The sequence below is a fragment of the Diplotaxodon limnothrissa genome, linkage group LG17 (genome assembly GCF_057381915.1).
Source record: "Diplotaxodon limnothrissa isolate DT_005_m linkage group LG17, D_limnothrissa_male_GT1.1, whole genome shotgun sequence".
Classification (NCBI taxonomy): Eukaryota; Metazoa; Chordata; class Actinopteri; order Cichliformes; family Cichlidae; genus Diplotaxodon; species Diplotaxodon limnothrissa.
In genome coordinates this window covers 36,162,844-36,174,399 of record NC_140612.1, presented here as the reverse complement: position 1 = coordinate 36,174,399, position 11,556 = coordinate 36,162,844, and the positions used below count along the sequence as shown (strand labels likewise).

Below are 11,556 nucleotides of genomic sequence, written 5' to 3'. Positions count from 1 at the left end.
TCACTTGCAAGTAAAAACCTCTGATTTCTCACTGCATGTGTTGCACTTGACGAAACAGCACCAGTGGAACTTGCAGTTGCACTGCCAGACTCGCGTGTAGTGGTGTGTGTTGTGACCCCGACCACAACACATCACGTTACAGCCGTCTGCGAGGCTCGAGGTGCCGTTGCACAGTCTTCCTCTTGTCCCTGTGCTTCCTGTGGCCCTGTCCTCTTCGCAATAGTTGGGAGAGCGCTCCAGGTACACCAGGTCTGTGTCTGTGGGCTTTTGGTAGCCTCGAGCCTGTTTGAGACGCAGGAAGGAGGGTTGGCGAAGCCGCGTGGCTCGAACTGGCTCTACTTGAACTGCATCGCTGTAGCGTTCCTTCAGCAGGTTACCGATCTCTCTGAAATTTGGCAGGGTGATCCAACAGGTCTTAGTAGTACAGGAACCAGATACACCATGACACTTGCACTCTAGCTTCATTCTCTCCTCCAGGATCTGAGCGCACAGAGAGTAGATCTTAGGTTGGTACACATTAATCATGGTGGTTAAAAGCCTAATCAGTAGGATAAGTAACAATTAACAATAAAACTTGGCAAAGAACTTAAGAAAGAGTATTTTGAAAACACAGGTCTTACAATAGAAACTCAATGCAATAAAAATGAATTACACCTGAGATTGCTTACACACAAGAAATCTCATTATCATGAGAACAAGTGTGGGACTAATAAAGGTTATCTTATCTTATCTTATCTTATCTTATCTTAACAAACTGAGTAAATCCTTGACTTCCAGTTGGCCTAACTGCCGGAACATCCCCCACTCAAAATAAGTTAAGGGAACATTTGGTCATCAAAGTCAGTTAAACTTCATGGATATAAACTTGCCCATTTAGAAAGCAAAAACCATTCTGATTTAATCTGCTTTAGTGCCAATGAAAGTGACAACAGGTGCACTGGAGAGCCAACAAGACAGTCGCCACAAAGGGAATGGTTTTGTAGGTGCTGGCCACAGACCATTCCTCTCTCCTCATCCCACCTGACTGAATTTTCTTCAGTTTTGGCTACTGCTAGTGTCCTCGGTGGTGCTTGGGGGTGCTGGTACGTAAATCCTAACCCATTCAGGGTTGATCCATCCAAGAAGGGTTGCTGTATTTCCCAGCACACTCTCAACAATGTGGAGGAGATACCAGGAGATGGACCGTTACGCGAGGAGAGCTGGACACGGTTGTGTAAGAACATCAACGCACTAGCAGGTCTGGTATCTGCTCCTTTGTATGAAGAGGTGCAGGAAGTTCACTGCCAGAGCCCTATAACATGAACATGAAAGCTATTTATGCATGTTTTTCTGAGCAAACACTGTCACACTGAGCACATGTGACAGATGCAGAAGAGTATGGAACTGGTGTGGCAAACGTTACGCTGCCTGCAACATCATACTGTATACAGGGATGAGGATAAGGAGACAGCAATGGTCTGTGGGCATCACCTGCAAAACCATTCCCTTTTCGAGGATCGTCTCCACATGTTATCACTTTGATTTTAATCAAAGCAGATAAATTCATTCAAAGTGGTTCATGCTTCATAACTGAAACTTTAACTGATTTTTGTGTTATACTATGATAATGAAGTGTTCCCTTAATTCTTTTTTTTTTAGCAGTGTTGATCCCCCACAGCCCTTTTAATGTTGAAGCTATGGGCTGTCTGTCTGCTTGGCTGCTTTATGGCTTCTTATAGAGTAGAATTGCCAAAGGAATTGAAAAATAGGTTGGAAAAACATGGAGAAAGATCAGTAACCGACTCAAAAGCAGTCAAAACACAGCTGCAGCACTAATCAAGAGTAACAGAGCCAGCCATAGTGCCACTAACCTCCTGAAATGTCACCACAGACCATAGTCTGTAGACTAGTTAAAATCTGAGAGGTAACTTTTGAGCCTCTGTTTATCTTATCAGTGAAAGTCAGAGTTTGTGTGACATCTGAGACAGTGCGAAAGGACGGTGCACACTCTAAGGATGACTTCCAAAAAAGGTCCTGCTTGCTCTTCCACACAAAAATTGGTTTTAGGAGAGCATTCTTTGGTCAGATGAAGCCAGATACATTTATTTGCCTTAGATAGGTTCCAATGTGTTTGGCGCAAACTCGTCCGGGACCCCCACACCAGCAGTGAAGCTCCAAGGTGATACGGGGCTGAATGAATGCAAAGGAGGTTGAAGAGATGACATTTATAGATGGGCCATGGCTACCCGTGGAAATCCCAAAATACCGGCTGACAAAATGACTGGCAGAAGACGAATATTCCAGCATGATAATCATCCAAAGCACACAAAAGTTTCTAAAGGAAGGAAAACTCAAAACTATGACCAGGCCAAGTGTATTGCCTGATTGGAATCCAGCAGAACACCAACAGCTGAAAGAAATGTCTCTGAAGAACGGCACAGCATCTCATCAGAAATCTGTGTGACACCGATATTCTTCATGCCAAAACGGATCGAATCTGTTATTAAAAGTTGCTGCTCTGGTTTCCTGTATTTTGAATAGAATCGGCCTGTTTTTAATTTCACATGAGAACAAACACTTGACCATTCAACTTAAAAGTAAGCAGCTAGTACAAGTTCATCATTTTGAATAATTCGACATTTAATTGACGTTGCGCGGGGGTGTACACACTTCTGTGTGTTGCAAATGGTCATTTTAAATTTGCAGGTCCATTGCTTAAAATCCTTAATAGCATTCGCTCAGCCTTCAAGTCTGTCTGTTCTGGTGAGCTGGGTTTTCTGTGGGCACTTCAACTTTCAGCACAGCAACATATAGGCCAACTTTATGTCAAAACCTGGGGAAAATAACTCATACCCCCGAACTGTAGTCTCTAATTAACTTTACCTTTGCTGAGACCACAGAATAGCATGTCAGCCCGAGAAAACTGACCAGAGCCGTTGTGCAACCATGCATGTATAGAGTTACATTGTGGTTTGAGCCAGATTTATATTATATTGCCATACAAATATTTTCAGATGACAAAATTGACAGGTGACTGTTTGCCTTGGTGACCGAGCTGTATTTTGTTTTCGATGCATTTTCAATGTGAGATGACTTAAAGCTCATAATTACATCATGTTGTAACTTGTTTGTCTACAGCTCTGGTCTTAAGAGAAACTCTGTCTTTCCCCTCGTGGTTATCGCATTTTTGGAAGTCCCTCCAGTCGGTTCAGTATTTGTGGTGGCGCAGAAGTGTGGTCTTTGGTGCTGCCGCTGAGAAAGGAGGCGGGGGATAATATCCTCAACTCTGACTTAATGCTTAGTAATTCATTGAATGGGCTGTAGGCCTGTGGCACAGCTCTATTTAGGAGTCGTCCTTACCAACGCTCACGTTTTATGTCACACATCGTTTAATTATTATTTGCTTTATTGTTTAGTTTACAACTGGTCAGATAGAGTTTTGTGATCATGTGTTACCTTTCGCCCGGCCTCATTGTTGTGCAGGTTCATCAGCCTCCGGGCGTTTTTCTTGATCTCGCGGGCGTCCATGAAACGCCGCGAAAACTCCACGCCGTATTTGACATCAGCTGAGCAGCCTCCCCATTTCCAGCCCTCCTCCTGGTCATTGTAGCCCTGCTTGTCCTGGTCACAACCACACTGGCTCAGATTGCCTTGGCTACACGCTGCGGTTACTGCATGGGCAACTCCAGCAGCCGTGATGGCATAAGTGAACGCTGCTTCCCTGCTGCCTGAAGAAATAGAATCATGTTAATATACCGAATCCATTGTTATTCCAATATTAGGTTCATAGAGATGCTGATGGGCGTGAAGGAGGCCATCATTAGTCTGAAAAACCAGACCTATCAGAGAGACAGCAGAAACTTTAGGAGTGGCCAAATCAACAACCTGGTTCACTCTTAAACAGAATATATGCACTGGCCAGTTCAGCAACACCAAAACCAACACAGAAGAAAACTGAAATATATGTTTACATGGTCAAGAAAAACCTCTTCACAACTTCACAACAAAGTCAAGAACAGGTGGACCTGTTGCTGTTGTCAAAGTCTACAGTCAAGAGATGCAAAAATCTAAGAATCAGAGTGTTTACACTAAGGTGCAGATTGGTTAGGAAGACCAGATTAGACTTTCCCAAAAAACATCAAAAGAAACCTGCAGAGTTCTGGGAAAGAAATCACTGGACAAATGAAACCAAGATGAATTTGTACCAGAATGATGGGAGGAGAAAAGTATGCAGAAGGAAAGGAACAGCTCATGATCGAAGCGTACCACACTATCTATCAAACATGGTGGAGGCATTGTTATGGTATACTGCAAAAGCAACCCAAGAGTTTCTCCAGGCAAAGAGAATGGTCAAATCAGTCACCTGATCTTAATGTAGTGGAACATACCTTTCAGCTCATGAGGACACATCTGAAGGGATTTTTAACATTTCTACTTGAAAAACTGAATTGAACTGAGCATTGAAAGATTTAACAGAGAACCCTTCAATACTATATTCATTTTTATCAAGGCAGCAACCTGACAAGATGTCAGAAAGACATTATTCTCTGTCTTTCTGACATCTCTTCAAATGCTCTTAGCAAAAAGTGTTGCTATCAGGAAAAAGTTGGGCTTAAAGACAATATAGCATTCAGCATTTCTGGACTGTGGCCCATGTTTGTAAGCTTAAAGGCTTTTGTCTTGACCCATTGAAAGTCACTTCTGATGTACTGATTCCTTGACACTACCAAGTCACTCCTTTTAGCTAATTAGCCCTCTGCTCAATTAGAGGTTATGCAGACCTGTGGTAGAATTACCATGAGGTCACCAAACCGCTGAAGATCTATTTTCTCGGGACACCTTAAAGCTTCAAGGATTCCTCCTATTAGGCTTTCAAGGGGTAAAGAGTTAAATCAGGACCTCTCCAAAACTAGCGTTCTTTTTTGAAAAAAAAAAAAAAAAATCATTTGAAAACACATTTTATGTTTTTGGCTTTTAAACTAGGCTGAATATTTGGCATTTGCATATGCATTGCTTGTCTTGTTTTAACTTTTCCTTTTTATTATTATTTTATTCTCTTTTAGCTGTGAAGTCTGTCCTAAGGTCCGTCCAAGTAAAGCTTGGTCACCGTGCATGCTTTGTAGTGTCCTTTTTCTGTTTTTTTAATGATTTGATTTGACTTGACGTCAAATAACACGCAAGGCAAAAATAAAAGAAAACACTTCTGTGTGGGCAGACAAAAGGCCTTTCAATTTTATGGGGTTACCCCAGCAGCCAAACATTTGTTGCATTTCACGACAAGTTCTCTAGTCCCTCGTTTCCAGCTTTCCGGAAAAGGCAAAAGCCCTCAAAATGTATTGATGTGCAAAGCTGGGTTGCTGCTCTTTGGCTTTAGAGAAAAAAAATATTCACTGCTTTAAGGACATGATTAAATATGAAAGAGAGCAGTGGTGTATAACAGTATTTGTTAATGCCTTCCGTAAATTTACTGTAAGAGGCAAAATAATGAGCCTAAGAGTAAAGGCACAGTTTCATAACTCCATCTTTTCTCCGTAAGCCTTGTTTCATGCTCCATCGCTGATCTGCACAGTTAGTCGGTAACTGTTGAAGCAGTGATCACCATGGTGAAGAAAACACAAGTGACATCTACTGGCTGACTGGAGGAGCTTCTTTTTTCTTTAAAGATCAGCACTCGCAGTTACTTTGCTTAATGTTTTTCATCAATGGGATTTCTCACGCAGCTCAAGTGTCATTCTGTCTCTGTCTTAGGCGGTCCGCATCATTCCAGCAAATGATACCGCTGTGTGTTGCATGTTGAAATAATCTGTGGCCAGGCTCGACTGAGATGTGCCCATTTCCAAGCTTTTTGCGTGTCACCAATTGAACTTCAGAATAAACACGTTGATATTTATGGGGTGGGGGAGGGGGGCAGAAAGGGGATGGATTTATTGGCACAGAAGCTGGTAACAGGATATCCCCGCTCACCAATCAGGATAATGCCGGGCCTCCGTTCTTCTGAGCAGCCCCAGAGTATTAATCCATGGCGTCTCTGGTGGAGGCGATTCTAATGGCGCGCCTCCAACCTGACAAACTCGCTCTCGCAAACCATCAGGCCTGCGGTTCGCTCGTTCCATAACTCAAAACAAACTCTTTAGTCGTCTCTCATCAGGCTGAATCTGCGACCCATTCGGATATATTGTATGGTTGAGTCTTTCTCCAGGCATCAGGCGCATTCAATAGCCAAACAGCCATCTCTTCGCACTGTGATTTGTTTTGATTGTACAGCAGTGCATGCAGGGTTCCATTGTTGCCATCCAGCTGCTGGAGCTGACTTCAATTAGTGGTTTTGCATGAATTTCGCTGGTCTTTCTCAACATTTAATGAGTTCACAGGCTCAGCAGGTCAATCAAATAAAGTGGTGGATGGCACATTGGCCACATGAGAGGGGGCTAAGACCCTAGCTCACATTTCTGTCTTTAAGACTAAAGAAAATGGGTAAGAATCAGGTGACAGATGTGTGTGATTTTACAAGAAATTATTTTACAACCCCCCCTCCCCCCAAAATATCTAGAAAGCTCACACATTTGTTGCAGCCTGCTAACTAGTTTACTTCTTATTAAAATAAAGTCTTTTAATTGTTCCTCATGGAAAGGGCGCGAGGATCAAAGTAAGGTCTAGAGCGTCTCTCTGAGTCTTGTTCACACACCACAAAAGAAAAGAGACATTTCCTCTGACAAAAGAAATAAAGCGATCCAGACGTCTCGTCTGCCCGTCTCCCATGTTGAAGAAAGTGATTGCTCCCAGAGATGCTAGATTAAACGTGCATCCAAACCCACAGCGAGACCGCAACAAAACAGCTCCAACTACAATGTGATTTACATGAGAGGTTCACATTAGGAGCAAACACGCTCCTGTGAGGAATAAAACTGGGAAGAATGAGGACTAAAAGCGGGGAGGTGTGTTCGTGTCTGTGTTTATGCATCGCTTTCAGAGATGGACCTAAAGCGAGGCTTCACAGAGAAAGTCTTTGCCCCATCAACCACGATGCATGGCAAGCAGAGTCGCTTAAATCCCCTTTGGGAATACTAGCAAAGCCGTTAGAGTTGGAGTTTGTTCATTCATTGTTCTCTCGTGTGTGGAGCTCCAAACAGAAATGCCTTCATCAGTGCTCCAACTTTTTCCTCTCAGCGCTGACAATAGTGACAGGACGTTCAAAGGCAACACTAGAAGAATGAGAAGAGATTCTTGTGGCAAGAAGAATGGCTTCGTCTACGCACTGATGTTCAACTTTCAGTGATGGGAAATCTTGGCTGGGCTTGGTTTGAACAGTCCACCTGTTATCACATCTATCATTTCCACCTGTTGGACCTTATTTAATTTAATCAGACTGTTGTAAAATGTTAGCCAATAAACTTTCTTCTGTCACCTTTTTACTCTCAATAGGTCATATTATATTAAATATTGTCAATCTGTACTTGATACTATGTCAGTATCTCAAACACCCCTGTCTCGTCCTTGAAGCCGTTCAGTCTCAGCCTACTTTTCACATATTCTACAATCTACAAGCAGCAACCTCCATGGTAGAACTGGAAGTGTAAAACACTGCTGTTCCTCTAAAGGCCACTAGGGGCTGACTCCAAAAGATACTCATGGTGAATAAGTCGGAAATTGTGATTTGGAAATTTTTTGTGGAAAACCCCCTCAACTTGGATTTACCATTCAGAAAAGTCGGAGCAGACCAACATACCCTGAGATGGCAGCAATAAACATAAACAGTAGAAAAACGGTAAACTTCTCATCTGTACTACCACTATTCTGTATTTTTGACTCACTAAATAAGCATTTTCAGAGCACTCAGGCTCTATCCATGAATGTGTTTTGTAACACAAAAAAATATATGCATTATGCAGTGTTGCTAGTAATACCTGCATGGCTCTACCTTGCTAAGAACCAAAACAAATGCTGTTTTTCCTGTCTTTTTCTGGAATGTGCTAACTCTGGAGTGATGTCACTCCCAAGTTTTTGACTAGAACGCATACATCAGTCCATACTGACTCGGTTTTGAAATAACCAGCATTAAAGATGAAATTAACAATGTTTAGAGCATGATACGAAACACGGATTAAGTCTCTAAAGCCAATTTTCCTCTTCATAACAACTGTCGGAAAGCAGAATATTTCCTAACTCACCTGTTTGGATCTTTTTAAGACTTAAAATTTGGGACACGGCCTCTTTGATTGAAATGAGCATTGACACACCTCTGCTAAGTTACTGAGCTGAGATTCTTGGTATGTTTGCACTAATGGTGTATACATAATTTCCTTAGGCATTATTAAAGGATTCTGATTCTGGTTATCTTGGGATTAACTGACAAACTATTTTGGCCAGCTGTGATGTCTATCTCATGAAATATTTTTTGCTTCAGTATTAGAAATTTAAATTCTAGCATATGTTAGTTAGCACAGATTTTGCAGGTTCGTATAGCAGTATATTTTGTGGCTGTAGCTTGCTAACCAAGTATGCTACCATTAGCTGATAACTTATTTATTGACTTGCTTGTCTTTATGTAGTCACCTCTGGCTCAAAAAATCCAACATGGTGCAAGCAGAACAAAAACTTATCTACAATCTTTAGGTAACCATGCAGTGGCTGCCTCCATCTTTTGCATACAGTCTATGTGTCTATGCAGAGAAAAACTGTTAATACTTCTTGTAGAAGCTGACTTTCAACCAGACTGACCTACTCTCAGCTCTTGTCCAAACACGGTCCTCTCTCCCAGGGCTGAGCAGTTCCACCGGCCGTAGCGGAACTGGTACTGACACTCGTTGATGCCCAGCTGGGCACCTTCACCAATGACGATGATGGCATCGGGGCGACTCTGACAGAGGGCTCTCTGACGTGGGGCCAGTCCAGGTATCTTGTTGCAGATGATGTTGGCACCCAGAGCTACCACAGAAGACAACGCCCTAGGCAGAGAGTAATGGGGCTTAGTGAGAGAGAACAATAGAAATTATGGAACTGAAATCTGAGTGAAATCAGAAAGATTTGAATTCTTCCCCTAACTTAAACCTTGCTTGGGTATCAAGATGTTATTGTCAAGAGGAGAAATGGGTACATTTGTCAAGATAACTAAATAAAAACATAAGTCTTATCATGTTTGATTTAATGGACTCTTATATAGACATAAGAAAGTGCCGTATTTAATTAGAAAAACTGGTTTTCAAATTCAGACATTTCTGTCCACCTCTCTTTCTCTATATTATATAAAACATGAACCAGCACAGCTACTTTAAGGCTTCAGAACCTGCCCTTAATATGAATGAGAGGCATGTATGGTGCAGCAATCATTCTCTCTGTGAGGGTCTGGGTCTTTTAATGTTGTAAGAAAAGAGCTCATTACATAGCCCTGGGCCTGTGGGCAAAGCGTGGAGTAATCCAAAAATGAGGCTTTTCCATATGCTGCTTTCCAATTATGGCCCTTGTCTGACGAGGTGCTTCTATGACAAAGTGGTTCTGGTGTAATGTGTAAATCCACGAGGGCAGGTCATCTCATCAGCGGCGCACACACTAGGACGTGCACAAATCTTGCCGATTAAATATTGGCTACATGCATACACTCAAGCGAATTCATTCAATCTTTATGACTCAATATGAGACGGAAAATGACACACGTGGCCATATGTTGAAGGAAAAATCCACAGCTCTTGTTCCTTGGCAGTCTATGATAGGATAAAATGAAATTAACTGTACGTCACAAATCACGCATTTCCTCCCCATGTTTCCCGTATATTGAGGGACTGGATAGTCCAAATTTCATTTTACCTCACTTTCTAAAATAAAATCTCTGCCACACCAGAACGAGATGCAAGCACGAGTCGGATTTCTTCATTTTGCAAAGTCAAATGCTGAGCTAAAAATAATAATCATTATAATAAAAAAAAAAAAATCAGCTGTAATAAATAAACACCTGCACTAAAAACAAAACTTCGCTCTCTGTTAGTCCAATTTCCCTGTGCGTAATTGGCTAATTTGCGCACAAGGCACTACTACCTGCTGGAGAAATTACATGTGTTCATTCAGAAGAAACCTACAGGTAGCTACCGCTGGTGAGGATGAGGAAGATCTGTGGGTAGTAGACGGACAGCAGCGCACTGCGAGATGAGATGATGAGCATGGTTGCGCATTGAACACAGCTTGATTTGCTCGCTTGGGTTTAAGAAAAAAAGGGAGAAGAAGAATTGAGAACAAATGTATCCTTTTTTTAGAGTCCACGCAAATGCAGAGCTGTTCGTCTTCTTTAGCTAACGGAGCCGTGGCTGTCGGCGGCTGTTCCCAGCTCCGCTATCCGTGTGTTGTTGGAGATGAGAGTCTGCATCCCTCGGCCGATGTGCGCTCTGCCACCTGGACTGAAAGCGGGCTAGGTGTTAAAGGCGAGAGAGAGAGAGAGGAGAGAGGGTAGGGAGGGGGGAGGCAGATGGGATTCCGGATGTCCGGATGCGTCTCCAAAAGTGAGACTGTTAAAGTATTTGGAGGGGAGAGAGACGGTGGCCTTTTTTTTCCCGGTGCACCAGCCCCCGGGATGAGGCTGCATACCCTGCATCCTTCTGTGTCCCACCCCCTACACACCTCCTACCCACGTCCACGCCTCTCCCACTCTGCTCTCTTTCTCGCGTTTTTTAAAATATATTTTTTAAGGTTTTTTGTTTGTTTGTTTTTTTGTTTTTTTGTGGCAGTCAATAGTTAAATGTGTTTCTCGTTATTCCTTTTTGTCCTCATCCCCCCGTTGTGCTCGGACCCGTGACCACTGCAGGGTTACAGTTAAGTCCAGCACATCCAAAACTCAACCAGTAATATTCATAACTCTGAAAAACAACAATGCCAGTGAATAACTGCATATTTGAATTACCCAAAATTGGTTTCAGTGTTTTAAAAATAATAATCTTCTGGGTTTTTGGCAGTGTATATACATATATATTTTTATTCTTATTTTTTTATTTATTTATTTTTTTGGAATAGCTTTTTAGCGACTGTCTGTGGGTATCACCAAACAAATGGCTTTAATAACCATTACTTGCACTCCCAAAGAGACAACTCTTGGAGTTCCAGTTTCTCTCAGCTGGTTGGTGTTTGCTGAAATGCTTCAGATTTGCAGTGTCTCCGACTCTTCAAGCTTCCAGCTGTGTTGTGGTTGTACCCTCCGACAACACGCCCTCATGTGGTGACATGAAGGAACAATGTCACTCAGCTACATAACCGGTGCCAGAATGCGCAGCAGTTGGTGTTGCATCTGCAGAGTTACAGAGAACTGCTGTAACTGTTTAACAAAAGAGGTTTATAGATTAGTTTTCAGTGTGGGCAAGCAGAAAATAAAGATACTGATTAATCGGGACAATTTTCTGTGTGGTGAATGCATGCAGGAGTGCAAACAAGGGCAAACACTTGTACTTAAAAGTGCTGTGAAAACAAAAGATCTTCACCAGCACTCGGGCTAGGCTTTATAGGTCTGTCTTACAGACTGGACGGAGAGGAGGGGAGAGGATAAAGTGCATATTTTCCTGGCTTGCTGACATTTTGCAGGCCGAAATGGAGCCTTTCAAA

At 42.4% G+C, this 11,556-nt stretch overlaps 1 protein-coding gene across 2 annotated transcripts; it reads right to left on the bottom strand.

Annotated features, from left to right (window-relative positions):
- Positions 1–10,369, bottom strand: LOC146615362 (protein Wnt-7b-like). 2 transcript variants are annotated; one of them, XM_085375978.1, is made up of 4 exons: positions 10,060–10,369; positions 8,698–8,924; positions 3,436–3,707; positions 1–480 (listed from the first exon to the last, which is right to left on the bottom strand). In XM_085375978.1, exons 1-4 carry the CDS (start codon positions 10,140–10,142, stop codon positions 1–3), a joined length of 1,062 nt encoding a protein of 353 aa, XP_085232104.1. In that variant the 5' UTR covers positions 10,143–10,369. The 2 variants fall into 2 exon arrangements, with proteins under 2 accessions (XP_085232104.1, XP_085232103.1); XM_085375977.1 differs by having other exon boundaries at positions 10,050–10,132.
- Positions 10,370–11,556: the final 1,187 nt, after the last annotated feature.

What these genes read in the sequence shown, in the direction of transcription:
- LOC146615362 (XM_085375978.1), bottom strand. Translation starts at nt 10,142, where the DNA reads ATGCGCAACCATGCTCATCATCTCATCTCGCAGTGCGCTGCTGTCCGT. An exon ending in CTTCCTCATCCTCACCAGCG is followed by an intron (nt 8,925 to 10,059) that starts GTAGCTACCTGT and finishes CTCTCTGCCTAG; the next exon opens with GGCGTTGTCTTCTGTGGTAG. An exon ending in TGGACAAGAGCTGAGAGTAG is followed by an intron (nt 3,708 to 8,697) that starts GTCAGTCTGGTT and finishes CTATTTCTTCAG; the next exon opens with GCAGCAGGGAAGCAGCGTTC.